A 20,470-nucleotide genomic window follows, 5' to 3' on the forward strand; every position below is an offset into this window, starting at 1 on the left:
GAGAGAGAGAGAGAGAGAATCTGAAGCAGGCCCCGGGCTCTGAACTGTCAGTGCAGAGCCCAAAATGGGGCTCGAATTCATAAACCATGAGATCATGACCTAACCTGAAGTCGGATGCTTAACCAACTGAGCCACTAGGCAACCCTAAGTACATGTTTACTGAAAATTAATTTCATCATTTTAAATATTTATTTATTTAAATTCAAGTTAGTTAACATACAGTGTAGTATTCATTTCAGGAGCAGAATCTAGTGATTCATCACTTACATATAACACCAAGCAATCACCCAACAAGTGCTCTCCTTAACACTCATCCCCCAATTATCCCACCCCCCCACCTCCTCTCCAGCAACCCTCAGTTTGTTTTTTTTTAAAATTTTTAATGTTTTTTATTTATTTCTGAGAGAGAGAGACAGCGTGAGCGGGGGGATGGGGGGGGCAGGGTTGTCAGAGAGGGAGACACAGAATCTGAAACAGGCTCCAGGCTCTGAGCTAGCTGTCAGCACAGAGCCCGACACAGGGCTCGAACCCATGATCTGTGAGATCATAACCTGAGCTGAAGTTGGATGCTCAACCAACTGAGCCACCCAGGCGCCCGTTTGTTCTGTCTTTAAGAGTCTCTTATGGTTTGCCTCCCTCTCTGTTTTTATCTTATTTTCCTTTCCTTTCCCCTATGTTCACCTGTTGTGTTTGTTAAGTTCCACATGACTGAAATCATCTATTTGTCCTTCCTTGACTTGTTTCACCTACCATAAGACACTCTAGTCCCACGCATGTTGTTACAAACGGCAAGATTTCAGTTTTTTCAATTGCATATATATATACCACATCTTCTTTATCCATTCATCAGTCGATGGGACATTTGGGCTCTTTCTGTAATTTGGCTATTGTTGATAGTGCTGCTATAAATTGGTGTACATGTGCCACATTGAATCAGCACTCCTATAACCTCTGGATAAATACCAGTAATGCAACTGCTGGGTTGTAGGGTAGTTCTATTTTTAATTTTTTGAGGAACCTCCACACTGATTTCTAGAGTGGCTGCAACAGTTTGCATTCCTGCCAGTAGTGCATGAGGGTTCCCCTTTCTCCACGTCCTTGCCAACAACTATTTTACATGTTTATAAATATTTATATATATCATATAAATTATATGATGTCTAAATATATAATCTATAAATATAAGTATATTTTTTTAAGTTTATTTATTTATTTAGAAGAGAGAGAGCGAGTGTGTGAGTGCAGCGGAGGGGAAGAGAGTGGGGGGGGGCGGAGAATGCCAAGCAGGCTCCACACCATCCGCACAAAGCCTGAAGTGGGGCTCAAACTCAAGAACCAAACTGTGATCATGACCTGAGCCGAAATCAAGAGTTGGCTAAACCGTCTGAGTCACCTAGGTGCTCTTATAGGTATATTTTTAAATGCACAAAAGTATACAAAGTATACAGAACATCAAAAATTACCTCAAACCAAGTGCCTTCAGATAACCATTTAACATTTTGATCACACCACACTGCTTTATGTGTATACCCATATAAAATTTATATAAATGGAACTGTATACTAACTTAGTGTCATTGTTCCATCTCATTTTTCATCTACCCTATCAGCTGCCCAACTGGCCCATCAAAAGGAATTTATATTATCAACCCAATATAAGTCTCCTTTTCCACATATACCATGCCAATACTTTAAAACAAACAGTACCAAGTCAACTGGTACAAATAGAAGTAATTGTTAAAGGCCACTAATAGTATATGAAATGGATATGTCATCCTTTATTCATCCATTACCCATCGTTGGGCATTCACACTGTTGTCACTAATAAAGTTCAATAAACATCTTTATACAGCTATCCTATAATATGATTGTATTATTGTGAGACAGTTCCAGAAAATTAGATAGGTTAGGGTAGGGGCATTTTTTGCTTTTAGTAAATATTACCCTGTCCCTCCACCAAACTTCTATGGAGTTACTCCCACAAGGGTAACTCCATGTTACCCTGACATGGGATGTGATGTTGTAGTATAATCCTTGATTTCTAACACAGGAGCATCTTTTCATTTTCCATTTGCCATGTGGTTTTGCTTTTCTGTCAATGACTATTCTTACTATTTGTCCTTTTTTTTCCTGTTCCACTATTTAAGTTTTTTCTACTAACAGGTAAGAGATATTTTCATAAGATAGATATTAACAACTCTTTACCTGCCATCTGATCTGCAAATCTTTCCTAAATTGCCTTCTGAATATATTTGTAGTATCTTAATTCCTAAGTTTCACAATTTTTAATGGTCAATCATACCACTTTTATAATTTCTAGTTTTTTTTTGGTCTTAAAATAAGGCAGTCTATTCAGCCACTAGATTTTCAGGTCTGACTCAGTGCAACACGCATGCAGGCCATGTCTGGCATCATGCTACAGGAACCACGGCTTGCCAAGAGGGCAGGGTGAGTCATTCCTCTTTCATGGAAAACCTGGGGCAATGCTCACAGTTGGTAATTTAGGTACAAGATGATAAGACTCGCACTGGGAAGGTGCAGGAGCTGACCAGGCTTCAAAGCTTCATGTCCCACAGGAGACCAGATCTCCTCTAACAACTCTATAGGCACAGCTTCCAGGATCCCCATGAGGGACGTGCCCAGGTACAGGAATCTGTGTACTCAGGAAGGCCCAGTCAGGGCATCCCCACGAGATCGCCGGGGCTTATTTATTCTTTCTCCAAGGGCACATGGATTTTACCCTTCAGGGTCTTTCTTATCATGAGCAAGGTTGCCTGGAAACACAGTGACAATCTATCCGGTTACCAGGGAAACAAAGTGGAACACTAAAATGAAGGTGAAATTCTAATGTAGAGGGGGAAATATTTTTGTAAACCCTTTGCTCAACTATGTATCTGTACAAATATATATACATCTACAAGTCTATATATATCTATACGTGTGTTGTTGTACTTTTGATTGCCACTCCAGGATTAAAAACTTTTAATGATTTCCCATCATCCATTAAAGTTCAAACTAGTGTTTTTTTCCAAGGTCTGTGATAATAAGTCCTCAAGACAATCTTTCCATTTTTTAACCTCCTGCTATTTTAACAACATACTCTAAGCTCCACCAAATTTGACTGACTTGTCCACTTCTCATACATACTTCAAACCTTTCTTACAGTACTTACCATATTTTGTCTTAGGAAAGAGGTTTGTGTTTTGCTTAACTCTCCTACTAGTAGTGCACCACAATTTCCATATGGAAAGTGCTCAGGAGATGGCATCAACTTGGTTAGGGGCAGAAAGGAGTAGAAAATCACCTTAAATGGGTGACTACATGGCTCAGTAAGTTAGGCATCTGACTTTGGCTCAGGTCATGATCTCACAGTTTGTGAGTTCGAGCCCCATGTTGGGTTCTATGCAGACAACTCAGAGCCTGGTGCCTGCTTTGTATTCCATCTCCCTCTCTCTCACTGCCCCTCCCCCTCTCACTGTTCTGTCTCTCTTTGTCTTAAAAATAAACATTAAAAAAAAAGAAAAAAGAAAATCACCTTAAAGCTGCATTTGCATGAGTAGTATACTCTTTTTTTAATTTACATGTTTTAAATGAAAGAGGAACAATCACAATCAACTGCGGAAACACAAACAATAATAAGAGAATATTATGAGCAATTATATGCCAACAAATTGGGCAATCTAGAGGAAATAGACAAATTCCTAGAAACATATAAAATATTAAAACTGAAACACAAAGAAATAGAAAATTTGAACAGACCCATATCCATTAAAGAAACTGAATCAGTAATCAAAAATTCCCCAACACACAGAAGACCAGGGCCAGGTGGCTTCCCCGTAGGAATTCTACCACTCATTTATTTTTTTTTTTTTTAATTTTTTAAAATGTTTTATTTATTTCTGAGAGAGAGACAGCATGAGCAGGGGAGGGTCAGAGAGAGAGGGAGACACAGAATCTGAAACAGGCTCCAGGCTCTGAGCTAGTTGTCACCACATAGCCTGATGTGGGGCTTGAACCCACGACTGTGAGACTGTGACCTGAGCCAAAGTCAGACACCTAACTGACTGAGCCACCCCAGGCACCCCTCTACCACTCATTTAAAGAAGAGTTAATACCTATTCTTTTGAAGCTGTTCCAAAAACTAGAAATGGAAGGAAAACTTCCAAACTCCTTCTACAAAGCCAGCATTATCTTGATTCCAAAACCAAAGACCCCACCAAAAATGAGAATTACAGGCCGGTTTCCCTGATAAACATGGATGCAAAAATTCTCAACAAGATACTAGCAAACTGGATCCAACCACATATTAAAAGAATTATTCACTATGATCAGTAGGATTTATTCCTGGGATTCAGGGCTGATTCAATATCTATAAATCAATCAATGTGATGCATCACATTAATAAAAGAAAGGATAAGAACCACATGGTCCTCTCAATAGATTTTGAAAAAGCATTTGACAAAATATAGCATCCTTTCTTGATAAAAACCCTCAAAGTAGGGATAGAAGAATCATACCTCAAGATCATAAAAGACCATATATGAAAGACCCACCACTAATATCCTCAATGGGAAAAAACTGAGAGCTTTCTTCCTAAGGTCAGGAACACAACAAAGATGTCTACTCTCACCACTGTTATTCAACATAGTGTTGGAAGTCTTAGCTTCAGCAATCAGACAACACAAAGAAATAAAAGATATCCAAATCACAAGGAGGAAGTCAAACTTTCTCTCTTCACAGATGACATGATACTCTATGTGGAAAACCCAAAAGACTCCACCAAAAATGCTAGAACTGATACATCAATTAAACAAAGTTGCAGGACATAAAATCAATGTACAGAAATTGGCTCCATTTCTATACACCAATAATGAAGCAGCAGAAAGAGATTAAGGAATTGATGTATTTACAATTGCACCAAAAACCATGAAATACCTAGGAATAAACCTAACCAAAGAGGTAGAAAAATCTACATGCTAAAAACTGTAGAGAGTTTGTGAAAGAAATTGAAGCCACAAAAAAATGAAAAAGAACATTCCACGCCGATAGATTGGAAGAATAAAGATTGTTAAAATGTCAATACCCAAAGCAATCTACATATTCAATGCAATTCCTATCAAAATAATACCAGCATTCTCCACAAAGCTACAACAAACAATCTTAAAAGTTGTATGGAACCAGAAAAGACCCCAAATAGCCAAAGTAATACTGAAAAAGAAACCAAAGCTGGAGGCATCACAATTCCAGACTTCAAGCTTTATTACAAAGCTGTAATTATCAACACAGTGTAGTACTGGCACAGGAACAGACACAGATCAATGGAACAGAATAGAGAACCCAGAAATGGATCCACAAATGTATGGTCAACTAATCTTGACAAAGTAGGATAGAATATCTAATGGAAAAAAAACAGTCTCTTCAGCAAATGGTGTTGAGAAAACTGGACAGCAACATGCAGAGGAATGAACCTGGACCACTTTCTTACACCACAAAAATAAACTCAAAACGGATGAAAGACCCAAACATAAGACAGGAAGCCATCAAAATCCTAGATGAGAAAATAGGCAACAACCTCTTTGACCTCAGCCACCGCAGCTTCTTAGTAGACATGTCTCCAGAGGCAAGGGAAACAAAAGCAAAAATGAACTACTGGGACCTAACTAAGATAAAAAGCTTCTACACACTGAAGGCAACAATAAACAAAACCAGAAGGCAACTGGCTATAAGTGACTCTTAAATACACAGAACAAAATGAGGGTTGCTGGAGGAGCGCTGGGTGGGGAAGGGCTAAAGTGGTGAGGGGCACTGAGGAGAACATTTGTTGGGATAAGCACTAGGTGTTATACGTAAGTGATGAATCACTAAATTCTATTCCTGAAATTATTATTACACTACATGTTAACTAACTTGGATTTAAATTTTTTAAAAATTTAGTTTACGTGTTTATTTCGGGTGGCTTTCAAAGGATTTGCTAATGCAGCTTATGGACAAGTCTAAAAGCTCTTGTCTAGAAGCTTGAAATCACTAGAAATCACCTAAAACAAAAGTTTGTTCTGGAGGGGATGCAATCCCAAGAAGTCAGAGTGAGAGAAAAAAAGAAAGTAAATCATGCAAAGGGAGAGCACAAATGTAAAAGGGTTTGTAATCAAGGTGGCTACCGCGCTGGCCAGTCTGTCCGGATATGTCCACAGTCTGAAATTACTGGGCCTTAGAGCAAACTATGGGGTTTAAGGGAATAGGGAGGGTGAACAATTAATCTGCTGGCATCTTCCTGCCTCCTGCCTCTCACTGGTTCAAATCCATCTCAAGAGTTGCTAACTCCCACACACTTCAGGTCTGTAGACACGTGCAAAGGAAGCCTGAGAGTCCCAAGGCTGGCTGCAGCAACCACTCAAGTGTGGTGATTTCTGCTGGTCAGCTGGCAGCCACCTGGAGGCCCCTCAGTTTGTGGGCTATAGTAACATTAGCAGCAGATACCTGTAGGAACAGCATGAATCTTTTCTAGGGTTTCTCCAGTCTGGAAACAATTCAGCTGTCTCCAGCCCTGACGTGAGCAATGAGAGTAAAGGTGAAGCCAAACATATCTGTGGTGGAGCATAAACTGGGGCCAAGACAGCTCCCCAAAGTCACACCTTGTCCCTATCAGACACTAAGAGACTCAAAGGAGAAAAATGTGTCTCCAACTATTTTTCATTCCAATTCTCCCTCTTTCTGGTTTAAATGTTTTACATTCCATTTCTATTAATTTACTAGTAAATCTAAGGAATGATCCTTCAGGATCATTGGGAACAAACTTATACCCTCTCTCTCTCTCTCTCTCTCTCTGTCTAAGAAAAAAGTCCATTTCACTTTTGTTCTTCAGGGATATTTTGAATATGTTTCTGGATTTATAGTCATCTTTTCTTAGCATATTGAAAACATCATTCCTCTGAATGCTAGTTTCCAGTATTACTCTCAAAGGTTAATCCTCAGTCTGTTGTCTCTTGAAGGTAAAACTGTCCACTTGGCTGCGATTAAGATCTTCTCTTTATTTTCAGTGTTCTACAACTTCACTGTAATGGTTTATACTGGCTTAGTTGTGCTTACACAATTTCAGAGATTATTTCCACTTCTCCCCCATCACCAAAGTTGAAGATAGATGATTTTCCTTTCAGTCCCTTGGTGAGGACAATTTCTTCCTAGCTTACCTTACATGGAGGGCATACCATTTTGGAATATCAGCTTTATGTAAGTTAACCTCCTAGTAGATGCTCTCTTGGAGAGGCTGTCTTCTATTCTCACATTTTCATGAAGCAATGAAAAGTAACATGCAAATTTTTCAGGTTAAGCAAATACTCTCAAGTGAAAAGCTAGCTTCAATGCTTAATTGATCTCCTAGGTTCCTATTATCTCTTAGATTCTGTTCACTGAGTATTTAGAGATCACTGATGCATTTTAAAAGATTCTGTATTTTCTTTAATATTATATCTTACATTTCTTAGTTGTTTTCAGCAGGAAGCCTGGTTAGGAGACCTAGTTTGTCATTCTGCAAGAACCAAAGTCTTAGTTACTTCTATATCCTTCACATCTCCACACATAACATCCAATGACTTTCACATGTAGCATGTGCTCACTAAATGTACCTGATTTGATTTCTAACATGACATTATAATGAAGAATAAATTGCTAAAACTGACAATGAGGTGAATTTTTCATTAAATTATAGCTTTTGTCAAGGTTCTTAATTCAGCATTAAAAAATAACTCTTAGTTCAAATATAGCTTTATGCTGCATTATTGTTTGGCCTAGATGTAAATTTTATTTTAAACATCTTAGATTGGTTAAGCTTTTTTTTAAAAAAATAGGTAATATAAGACATCACAAACCATGATATATATACATATATATATATAAAATATGACTTCCTACATTGAAACAACTAACTTCAAGCTTAAATTGTCAAAAATAAGCCAAATATTGGTATTTTTTCATCTAAGCAGGAAAGGAGATGAATTTAACAAATACTTGAAAAGCCATTGAGGCTTTACATGTATATATGGTAGCCTTTGTCCATGGAAAGAAACTGAAGCTGACAGTTTCATTTATTAATTTTTTCTAGTGCAACTAACTTGAAAAGAAAAAAATTCTGCCTATTTCCAGTTCTGTTAACTAGTCCTTGGAGCCATAAGCCTTAATTACAATTATCTCAGGAATTATATGTCCCTCTCAATGTAAATATTGGAATACTAATATTGTCCATATATAAGAAGTGCTATGAAGACTAATGATAAGGTTCTATGAGTTATCTGGAAGATCTGTTACAAATTCACAAAAGAACAAAATGGTAGCAACAAATATGTTAAAACATGGTTGAAAATAAATGAAAATACACTTGAGAATATGACCACGTCAAGATGCTGGTTTACTAAGCGCCTGTTGGGGAATGGGCACAGTGCTAGTAGCTGCAGACACAAAGTTAAGTGAGAACCTCCACTATTCTCAAGAAGCTGTCTAATGGGAGGGTGCTGGACAAGGTCAGCAGTTGAGTAACATCAGGAGACCTCAAAACAGAGTCAGGTGCACAGTCCTGAAAACCTGAGTTCAGACTGCAGCTCTGCCACTTTCCTAGGACAATTTAGGTAAATTTTTCTTTGTCTTGGTTTCATCTTTAAAATGGGGATAACAAGGGGCACCTCGGTGGCCCAGTTGGTTAAGCGTCTGACTTCAGCTCAGGTCATGAACTCCCGGTTCGTGGGTTCGAGCCCCACATCAGGCTCTGTGCTGACAGCTCAGAGCCTGGAGCCTGCTTCGGATTCTGTCTCCCCCTCTCTCTGCCACTCTTGTCTCTCTCTCAAAAATAAACATTAAAAATTTTTTTTAATTAAAATAAAATGGGAATAACAGTGCCCAACTAACGTGGCTGCCAGATTAAATAAGATCATGTATAGCATGAACATAGCACACTATGTTCCTCAGAGCTCTAGGATTTCATAAATATATTTATACAGAAACTCTGATTTATGCACTGTGATTAATACAGTCCTTAGCACATACTAGGTATTCTAAAATGTTTTTATTACTACCAAAATAGAAAGTGCACCTAACACAGGGAGTTCTGGAAGGCTTTCTAATCAAGTTGATTCCTGAATGAAAATCTGATGAAAAAACCAGCAGGGAGGAAGTAGAGAAAAGTGGTATCTGTAGGGTGTGCAAAAGGCCTGGAGGCCTAAAAGGAAGCAGGAAGCAGGATAAAAGCAATTCAGTAAAGAAAGGAGTCTTTCTCATCTTTTCTACCTTAGATGGCAAAAAGGTATTACTGACAGTAAAGAGAATTTCATGGAAGGATAGGGCCCTCAGCCAAAAAGTTGATGAAGCCACTCCACCAAGCTGGTCATTCTTAGTATGTTAATGCTTTCCTATTTAGAATCAGAATTGTGTGCTCTTTTTCTACCAGGACCTAACAAAGGCTGTGTTGACAACAACAACAACAACAACAACAAAACAATGGGCCGATCCATCACTGTGCTAACAGGTGGGAGCAGCTGGACCCAAAGAGAAGTACACTAATTTCTTTAGTCATCCTAAAATACGAGCTTTTTAATCATTCAAAGCTGTGAGCCTCTTGGCCCAGAATAAAGGCCAGTGCTGATCTAAAGAAATTCATTGTATAAATGCACATTTAGTTGCAGCCATCACTTTAGGTTTTGCTTTTAAAAGCCTATTTTAGCACTGCTTCTGCATTCCAAATTCAAGCGCTGTAGCTAACCTAATTTGGGCTTTGAGCATCAGCATGAACACATCTGTACTTCTTACTAAACCATTATCATTAGTCCTACTTAGATGAAAAGCTACTTTACTTGGAACACTGCCTGTAGTTCATTGCCCTTGATGTAAAAACAGGAAGATTCTTCTCCACTTCAAACTCCTAGAATATATCAGTTTGCATTCAGATTCCTAATCAAATCACCTTCCCTATCATAAGTATGTAAAATATTTATAGCCTGCTAATGAAGATAATTTAGGATTAAAATGCTCTCTCTTCAAAATGGTACCCAAATTTGACCTTTCTCTTCCATTTTTTTATAATACCAAAAATTCTATGTTCAAAATTGATGTAACAGCCAAAATAAGAATATTGCTGAAAGAACACAAAAAGAGTGAAAGTAATAATTTTCCTTATAACACATGATTCCATAAACCTTCAGGTCATAAATATTATATTTATTATAAAAATAATAAAATAACCTTACAAAATGATCTCTTTTGTTGTGATTTCTTACATTAAAAAATACAACAAGCTTCAACAATGGAGGTTTAACTGCAATTCAAAAACACACAGCATGTTTTCCCCTAAACACATATTCATACCAATGACTAGTACAACTGGATTCACAGTTCTCATAAAAGTTTTTCAGAACTATTTCAACAAGGAGTGCTCTCAAAGAAAGATATAAATTGGTCTTCAAACTGGGATATGTATGTCCTAGGAATACATAATAACTTTCTACATGGTAAGGAAGCTTCTTCCGCAGCTTTAAAAGAATCAATTTTCAGGGGCACCTGGGGGGCTCAGTCTGTTAAGCAGTTAAGCACTGGTCTCTTAATTTCAGTGCAGGTCATAATCTCACAATAGTGAGATTGAACCCGCTCTCAGGCTCTGTACTGACAGTGTGTGGAGCCTGCTTGGGATTTTCTCTCCCTTTCTTTGCCCACCCTCACCCTCTCCAGCTCATGCACATTCTCTCTCTCCCTCTCTCTCTCTCTCTCTCTCAAAAATAAATAAACCAACATAAAAAAAAGAAAAAAAAAAGAATCGATTTCAGATCATCAGCTTCCTAAAGGAGAACACCTCTGAGACTCAGGTCTCCCTTCACAGGACCCTTCACCAACCATCTGAGGACCATGCTTCCCACCCATCCAGAATCTTATTACCGTGGACGGTGTCGAGGTGTAGAAACTTTGAAAGCACCAAACAAAGGGAGTTAAACACATGGTTACCTTGGCTGAGAAAGTGAATGAGTTAAACAACTAGGCAATGTAGCCTTTTGTAATTGAGATGATTTGTAATCCTTTGCCTTCAACCAAATCAAAAGTGGACCTAGAGGGCTCTCCTAGCAGATCATTAAAATAATGCTTCATGAAAAATATCTATGTGATCTAGGGTCATAACTCAAGAGTTGAAAGAGCTTAGTGAAATTACTCTAACACATTTCCCACCATTTCCATCTTATCTCTAAGAACGAAGGCATTTACATTTATAAAAATAAAAACATCAAACAAAACCAGACAAAATTGATGCCGGCCCTGTCTTCTCAAACTGTAAGTAATATTTATCCAGGAAAATCTGAATTAATTTTTTAAAAGTCTCATCATCTAATTAGGAAAATAATTTATGATGATTGTTGACTCGTTACTTTTAATATTTATAAAATGTACATTTATATATATTTCATCATTTTTGTACTAATAATAGCAATAAGTTACTTCCAAAGAACTTCGTAAAATCTTTTAAAATTGCATTGTCTAATTCCATCCCCATTTGCCACATGTGGTGATAAGCTCCTTAAAAGGTAATAACTAGTTCAAATTGAAATGTGCTTTAAAATACTCACTTTGAAGACTTTGTAAGAAAATTAGAATGCAAAATAGTTCATTAATAACTTTTATTTTGACTGCATGCTGAAATTAATATTTTGGATGTACTGGGCTACAATGCACTGGGCTAAAAGTAATCTCAACTGTTTCTTTCTACCTTTTTTTAATGAGTACCTAAAAATGTAAAATTTTATATGCACTTCACATTATATTTCTATTCGACAGAACTGTCTTATGACCTTATAACCAATGATACAAAAAATTTAAATGTGTGTATTTTTGTTGCTTCAAAGTATGACAAGATATCAATGCAAGACTCTCAAGTATAAAAGTAACAATAAAATAAAAAATGTTTGTCATTGGCTTATCAGGATTCATATTATCTGACAGATTTGTGTTTATAAAATGCTGCAGTTGTGTTCAAAATTATCTGCTAGTAGTTAGCTGAAAAAAAAAATGCTATTAACACTGATTTCCTCAGCTAAATCTTCCGTTCTTCTACACAGTGTCCTGATTTTCAGGCTTCCAAAGTCTGTCTGCAAACTCAATCTTACATTTCTCCCCATATACCTTAAGAATTTTGTAAAACATGGCTAGTTCAGAGTTGTCAATTACTGAATGAAAAGCACACTACCTGGATAGGCACACTGTAGCAGAGCTATCGACTTGCCTCCAGGAGCAGCACAGAGATCCAGAATCTTCTCCCCGTCTCTTAACTCCAGAGCCAATACTGGGAGAAGAGAGGCGGCATTCAGAAGATAGTATTTTTTTAGATTTCCAATTTGGTGTCTTTCTGAAGGCATTCTGGCTGGAGTTCTGCTAAGGTAACACTTCATTGATTTAGGATAGTAGGGTAAAGATCCTTGAAAGAGTGTGTGATAGCCCTTTAAATGTAAATCTTTTTCCAGTTCAAAAGAATAATTGAATCGGTTAAGAAGGACAGCATATTGCCAGCATGATGGAGTTATTAGTATATCCCTAGAAATAGAAAAACAAATTAATATTAATACTACACGTGTCAATATAATTTTGTATTACTAATCGAGTGAATGGGGTCATAGCCTATACTTACCTGTGATTTTTCTCAGAGTCATTATTACCGTTGACTTTGCCTTTTGCCTCTGTCCACGATATGGCTCAATCTACTGCTGTTATGATCCTGCCTTTATTTAAAACTTGGCATTTTATTCATCGTAGGCTTGCTTTCTTTTGTATCAGCTGTGCCCATTACAGTATCATTTCTTTTGATTACTGAGTTTTAGGGGCCCCTTAAATTCTGCATCGGAGAGGAATGGCTCATCTGCCTCATCCTCGTCTCTTATTGCAGAGCATCCTGCCCAAACCACATGGCCTGTTCTTACCTACCTCTGAATCCATCAAACTAGATGTCAGTCTATCACTCTTTGCACAAGGAAGTGTTTTTCATAAAGACAACCTGAGACTGCTAATATTGGAAGGAAAAGTACTATCATTAAAGAGTGTTTAAAGGAGTGATTGTTAAAGTCTTCCCTCTCATGAAATAAAAGTATGGAAAACTAACTATAGTTAATGAGGCACTCGGTGGCTCAGATGATACAAAACCAAAGATGATTTAAAACTCACTTATGGATTGACAGTGCCACCCCTCCCCCCCTCACACACTTCCACCAGAAGATTCACCTTCTAATTTCTTATTCAGTCCAACAGCTAGATCTCTTAAGTCACAAGCTCACATCAACTGACAGATGATACAGCAGGAAATATTTAATTTATTTACAAGCTGACCTTTCTAGCTGAGTTATTTGGGAGCCTCATTAACCATGGTCAATTAAATAAATTCCAGCTGCTACTCACCCTGGAGTTGCCTATGTGAGAAATGGCTGGATTGAAATGAAACACCTGTGACTGGAATTGTGCCACGTGTGAATTTCAATTGGGGGCTAATCTGTGAAACTGCTTTCTCCTTCACTGCCTCTTACTATGATGATCGGTGCATCATCCTAGGGGCCAGTGTATCTGTTTTGGGAATTCTAGAGGATGAGAGCCTCTGTTTTTAAGAATGTGCTTTGCAAACTTCAGCATGCAAATAGTGGCCATAAAAGACTGCTGAGCCCTACTCCAGGACTTTCTGATTCAGCAGGTCGCAGGTGGGGCCTGAGAATTTGCATTTCTAGCAAGCTCTAGGGTGATAATGACGCTGCTAATCCAAAGCCATACTTTGGGAACCACTGAACTAAAATGGACCCAAAAGGGAAATCTGTGAATGACTGCTGTAACTTTTACTTCAGTACATCCTAATCTTATCCTCCAAACTGGATGAAAATCTACTCCCGATTTTGAATCACACAGTAACAGAGAAATAATGGTCAGAAACATAATTAATACAGATTGGAGTAGCTTGGCTGACATCATGTGTCCACCCCTTTAGCTAACAAAGGTAGGTCACTTTCAGTTGGTTAATATCTGACAAAGCAAATCTCTCTTTTCTTTGGAGTTTCCAAAGTAATTTTAGAATGTTTACTCTTTCAGATGAACTTCAGAAATCAGTTTGTCAGTTAATTTTATAAAATATCTATGAGGATAGAAACCTTAACTATGATCATATTAAATACACTAAATTTAGGAAGAATTAACACCCTTATTGCAGTTAGTTTCCAAACCAGACTATAATGTTTCTCCATTTATTCACATTTTCTTTCAGATCTCTTAGTATAAAAGTTATTAATCTTGCATATTTCCTTTTAACCTCACTGTATATAAAAGGATAGCTTAGGAACACTAGTTATTTTTATGCATTATACAATGTTAAATCTTGAAGGATGAGGAGGAACTAGCCACAGGCCAAAATAAGAAAGGAAGTTCAAGGGCAAAGGCAATAGCACATGCACAGGCACAGAGGTATGAAGAACAGTCCATTTGGGGAATTGAGAGTAGTCTAGGGGCACTTGGGTGGATCAGCTGGATGAGTGTCTGACTTAAGCTCAGGTCGAGATCTCACAGTATGTGAGTTTGAGCCCCACATCAGGCTCACTGCTGTCAGCACAGAGCCAGCTTAGGATCCTCTGTACCCCCCTCTCTGCTCCTTCCCTTTCAGGCTCTCTCTCTCAAAAACGAATAAACATTAAAAAAAAAAAAAAAAAAAAAANTACAACATGATAAAGTTTTAAAAGAGAGAGCCTCATTGGATTTAAAAACTTATGGCAGAATGAGACAGGAAATCTTCAGAAATTGTCCTCATTCTTTAATAACTAGATAAAATAAGAACTTGCTTTGAACAAACACATTTTCTGATTCCTCCTAACATATACGCAGCCCTACTGAACTACTTGAATTTCCTGGAACATGTTTTCTTTAGCCTTTACCAGTCTCAAGATAAACTGCTGCCTCTACCTAGAATGCCCTTTCTGAGCTACAATGAACCACCTATAGCCTGGCTGACTGAGGGGGCAGTTTAGGATTTATCTCCCCAAGGAAGCCTTTCTACCCATAACCCAACTCACTTGCTCCACCTCACCCTGATACTAATAATAAAAATTACTGATCATATACTTACAATATGCATTTTGCATGCTTACTCCATTTAACCATCATTACTGTGAAGAGGAGCTATGGACCCCCATTTTAGAAGTTCGGTAACTAAAACTTTCAGAAATTCAGCAACTTACCCAAAGTTACATCACTATTAAGTAGAAGTACCTGATTCAACAATATGGCTCACTTTAAAGTTTAACAGAGTGTGAGATCCTGGTACTGTAGCATTAGTGGCATACCGCAGGGAGAGGCAGAGAATCTGCACCCAACCTCACCTAATGTCAGTGCCCTGGTCTCCCATCACTTCTAACACTGTGGAATAGACTGATGCACACTGCCCTGAGGACCTGACATGGGACCACTTGAGGAAGGGGCTGCTCAGGCTGGTGCTTCCTAGCCCTGAGAAAGCAAAACTGCCTATTAATGTGGATCTCAGCTCCCCCTGCACTCAATTACCATGAATGTTTCCTCCTTCCAGCATGGGCATGTGCACACCACAAGTGTGTGCACCCCACCCACACAGACATACACTCTCCAGTGATTGCACTCATGGAATGATGCCCCTTAGGCTGGCATGCCAATGGCTACTCAAGTCCAAAGCTCTGACTGGATGGGCAAGAAGCCCAGCAGACAGTACATTAATCAACAAGACATTCTCCACCCTCAAGATTCATGAGGAGTCTGAAGCTGTTCTACTTATTGGTCTTCAATGACAGAAATTCAAGTACATCAGCAGCCAGATGAAGTGGGACCCACAAGATCAGTGACCTGCAAATGTTTTGCTAGTACCTTCAACTGATACCATTTTGAGAAAATTATGTACCCTCTGGAACATTTTAAGTTGGCATCAAAATCTTCCCCATATGTCTAAGAATGTAATTTCCAGCATACTATAAAAACTGACATTTTAAAATATAAATTATACCACTTTTTAAAATGAATCCAATGGAACCTAAATACCAGAGTGATTTTGAAACCCATCATTGTCCATTTAAATATTCATGGACTGACTCTTCTTAAACAGGTGAAAATTTTATAGTTCCTTTTTCTATTTACATTCTATTTCCCCATATAGCTTTATCCTAATACATTTTTGTGCTTGAAATCTTTTATTGCCCTATTGTACTTCTCTGCCTACCCACCCCTCCACACGTACATATACTAACTTTGTTTTCCTTGTGGCCTAAATCTCTAAGTGTTAAAATGGAAACTTGTTAAAATTGTCATTACAAAACTGAGGAAAATAACTTATTACTGATTTGATGATTATGAAGCATCAACAGAAAAAGTGAGCGATGGCTGGATGGCTCAGTTGGTTAAGCATCCAACTCTTGATCTAAGCTCAGATCACAGCTCATCGTTTATGAGTTCTAGCGCTGGTGCTGACAGCATGAGGCCTGCTTGGAATTCTCTCTTCCTCTCCCTCTCTTTACCGCTACCCGACTGATACACACATGTTCTCTCTCTCTCTGTCTCTTAAAATAAATAAACTTAAAAAACATAAAAAAAAAGGAAAAGTGATAGGAAATGGATCTCAATGAAATGAGCTTCACCAACCCCCACTTATCCAGAGATGAATATTTCATAGTACTATACTAAGTCAGGGTTCAAATCAATTTTATTCTATTTTGTTTTTACAAAGGCTGATAAAAACCTTCGCTTAAATAAGTGGGTGGGAATTTAATATGTTTTGCTATAGCAAATATCTCCCTTTTTGACTTCTATTTCTTTCGGATTATTTCCCAGATTATTTAATGACCTATCATCAAAAATACTTTAAATGTTCTGTTAATTGACAACTCAATCCAAGCTCCTTTACTTTTGTTAAAAGTAAACTTTGGAAACCACCTGACCTGTCAAAGATTTGTTAGTCATTAGTCATTTACTTTTTTAAACTCTTAACAATGGCATTCCAATAGTCTCTGGCGTATGGAGGTGTTGACACCCTGGAGAAATGCAATGAGCAAGAGTCAGGATGGTTAAAGTATGTCCTTTTTTTGTAAAGTGGGAGACAGACAGTAACAGAAAGGCAGGTTTGGAAAGGAGAATAAGTACTCTCTTAGGCAGAGAAATAAAGTAATTTTCTGAAAAAGCATACATGAAAACTGAGAATCTAGAAGTTGATTACTGCTACTTGCCTGTGTTCAAATATCCCTTGAAAAATTACATAATATGTTATTTTATTTGGACAACGTTATTTGATGATATTTTCATTCGACTTTTCTGTGATTTTTTTTTCTTACTATTCTATTCTTCATTCTACCTTCCTACCTAATGATGAGGATGAAAAATCATTTTATCTAGGTACTGCTAAGCACAAGTGGTATAACCCTGTGGCTAAAAAAGTAAAAATCCCTTTTATGGGGTGCCTGGGTGGCTCAGTAAGTTAAGCACTAGACTCCTGATTTCAGCTCAGGCCATGATCTCACCATTTGTAAGGTGAGCCCCGTCTCAGGCTCTGACAGTGCAGAGCCTGCTTGGTATTCTTTCACTCCCTCTCTCTGCTCCTGCCCCACACGCACACGCACACATATTCTCTCTCAAAATAAATAAATATTTTAAACGTTAAAAAAAAAAAATACTGTTTGTTTTATTACTACTGGTATCCACTAGAGGGTGCTCATTCAACCATTTTAAAAGTGTGGTGTAGAAGTGACTCCAATGAATCATGTAAGAGCACCTAAGAATGTCTGAGACTTTTATTTTTATTCTTCAAAGATTCTAATGATGAGCTGGTCACCCCCTACTGTTTCCTGACATTGTTTCCTTACTATCTCTCAGAGAAGGGTAATCTCTGTCCATATCTGTTTTCCATAGTACCTCAGATAGGAAGCCCTGAGTAAAGATTTGTGTTTCTGGTAGAGACCAACAAAAGGCTGAAAATGCTGCATATCTACTCCCTTATATCAGGAGGCCTGTGCACACACTCCCAAGGCTGGGATTCCAGACCCTTCAGAGCAGCACACTTGGTAGGGGAAAAGGCATGGATTTTAAAGTCACAGGCCTGAACTGGCCATTAAATTTGGTACTTCCTAACTTCTGAATTTTAAACGGGATAAAAGTTACTACTTCACAGGAATTTGCAAAAATTAAAATTGAATATTTGTGTAAAGCCAATATAAAGAACAAAATAGAAATACAAACACTAGTTCATTTGTTTTCCCCAACCATCCCACTCCATCCCCTTCAGAGATTCTGTTAATGCGATCTGGTTATATAGTATCTTTTCTCTCTAGATGTGAATTATGTGAACTCTGGATTAATGAGAAAAGTGTCTGAATTAAATATATATTATATAATTTACAGACATGCCAGACTTCACTGAGGTTCTTTTGTTTTGCTTTCTACAAAGTGCACACAAAATTTCCAAACTTCATATAAAGATTTCCAAGTAATCCTCTTCTCATATATATTTGAAGGCAGATTATATATATATTATCCATCTTTGTATCCCAATACTTAGCACAATGCCTGGTTTATTAAGCACTAAATTGAGTAAGTAGATGAACTGCTTGAGTCTCAAGGTATTGGTTCTTCAAGACCCTCCCTTGTCAGGAGACAACTTAATAAATTATGACAATACAATCTTCAAAGAATTGTAACAACTCTATCAACAAAAGGCAATGGAAACACAAAGGCAGAACTAATTTTGCCAAGGGTATATGTGACAGCCTGATGGAGAATTGGGTAGTAACAGTAATAAAAATAATGCTATCATGTATCAAGGGTTTACAATATGTCAAACAATTTTCTAAGCACTTTGTATCTATATGAAATCATTTTATCTTCCCAAATAATTATTTGAAATAGATCCTATTTTACACATTAGGATAGTGAGGCACAGAGATGTTAAGTAACTTGCCTAGGTCATATGCTACAAGATGCAGAGATAGGATTTAAACCTATACTTTAACCACTGTACAGAGGGAAAAAGGAGAGGATGATCCCTTGCGGAGGGAACAGCATATCCAGTTCTGAAGGGATGAAAGAGCCTGTCTAGCCACAAAGATGTATTTAGTCCAAGCAGAATGCCGCAGACAGCAGGGGAGCAGAGGAGGCTCGTACTCCAGCAGTGGCGCAAGGCATATGATGACACTGAGAAGTAGCACCACACGGTGGGTAAAACAAACTCCCAAGGCTCTTTCAAATATGAGCTGTGTGTTACTGGGCAAGTTAAGGAACCCTGATCTGCCTCAGCTTTCCAACTGTAAAATGTTGTCAACAGTAATAACTACTTCAGAAGGTTGTACAGAGGATTAGGTTAATATTTGTAAAGTGATCAGAATATTGCCTGGCGTAGAGTGCCATAAAAGCAGCTGCTAAAGTAAGTCAACAAATAAATACTAAAGGTAGGAGACTATGGAAAGAAGCAATTGCAATATGCCAAGTAAGAAATGATGAAGGCCTAACTCAACAGTAATAGAGGAGATAAAAATGAAATACAAATTAAGAAATTTCTCAGGAAAACGCAAAAGCTGGGCATTTCAATTTTGATGGGAGGCAGGGCAGTGGTGTATGGTGGTATGTAGTTTGGTGCCCAAGACAGACTAAAGTCAGTCCAGGTAAGAGAGACATGGTGCAGAGCGCAGCAAAGTTCAAAGCATGAAGATTTCAGTTGTCCTCTCCAGGGGAATCATGGACAAGGACATCTTTTCCTGCAACAACATGTGACAACATGCACAGAAGAGTACTGCCGAGTAGGAAGGCTCAACCAGGCTTGGAGTCTAGATTTTACTGCGGTTCAGTCGCACAAACATGACCAACCAGTTAATCTTTAGTCTCCAGCTCCTCTAGAGGTCAGAGGGCGAGCTGATACCACGGCCCATAGCCACCACCATAAATCACACTGCTAGACTTTCCAGTGTGGCCCAATCCCCCAGGTATACAAGGACACTCTTAGGCAGGACATTCCAAGGGCTTACAGATAACCTCTGAGGAGCTGAGGGCGAAGGCCAAACTTATTTTTGATTAAGGTTCATTCTTTACCTTGAAGGTGTGGAGAAGAGGAAACATATTAATGGTGATACCCTCAACTGAGATAAAATATGCAAGCAGCCAATGACAATACAGATTTGGAAGGGAAAAACAACATGCTTTTGAGGTTGCCTAGTATGAATCTAAGTGAAGTCACCAGAATATACTGAGAACTATGGAACAAAGCCTACAGGACCGCACAGCTTGCAGTGACAGCAAACTGAGGGAAGTTTCAAGTCCTACCATGAACGCGCTGACCTGAAGGATAACATGTAGGCAACACGCAGAGCAAAACTTGAACCCACTGTAGCAACTTTAAAGCATTGCTCCAAGGGTGACTCGGTAAAGCAAGTTATTACAAAACAATAAAATTTAAGTAAATACTAAATCTTCCCCACTATCTAAATCTGTTA

The 20,470-nt window shown here is 38.1% G+C and overlaps 1 protein-coding gene across 4 annotated transcripts in view; it reads right to left on the minus strand.

The window, feature by feature from the left end:
* Nucleotides 1-20,470, minus strand: part of NSUN3 (NOP2/Sun RNA methyltransferase 3) — a 60,740-nt gene that overhangs the window by 37,271 nt on the left and 2,999 nt on the right. For all 4 annotated transcript variants that reach the window (XR_013337760.1, XR_013337759.1, XM_077774940.1 and 1 more), the window contains exon 3: nt 12,208-12,551. Coding sequence is in view for 2 of the 4 variants with exons in the window: in XM_077774940.1 (XP_077631066.1) it covers nt 12,208-12,551 (344 nt within the window). In the remaining 2 variants the exon portion in view is untranslated. The remainder of the gene's footprint in view (nt 1-12,207; nt 12,552-20,470) is intronic.

The sequence above is a fragment of the Crocuta crocuta genome, unplaced genomic scaffold (genome assembly GCF_008692635.1).
Source record: "Crocuta crocuta isolate KB4526 unplaced genomic scaffold, BGI_CrCroc_1.0 scaffold6, whole genome shotgun sequence".
Taxonomy (NCBI): Eukaryota; Metazoa; Chordata; class Mammalia; order Carnivora; family Hyaenidae; genus Crocuta; species Crocuta crocuta.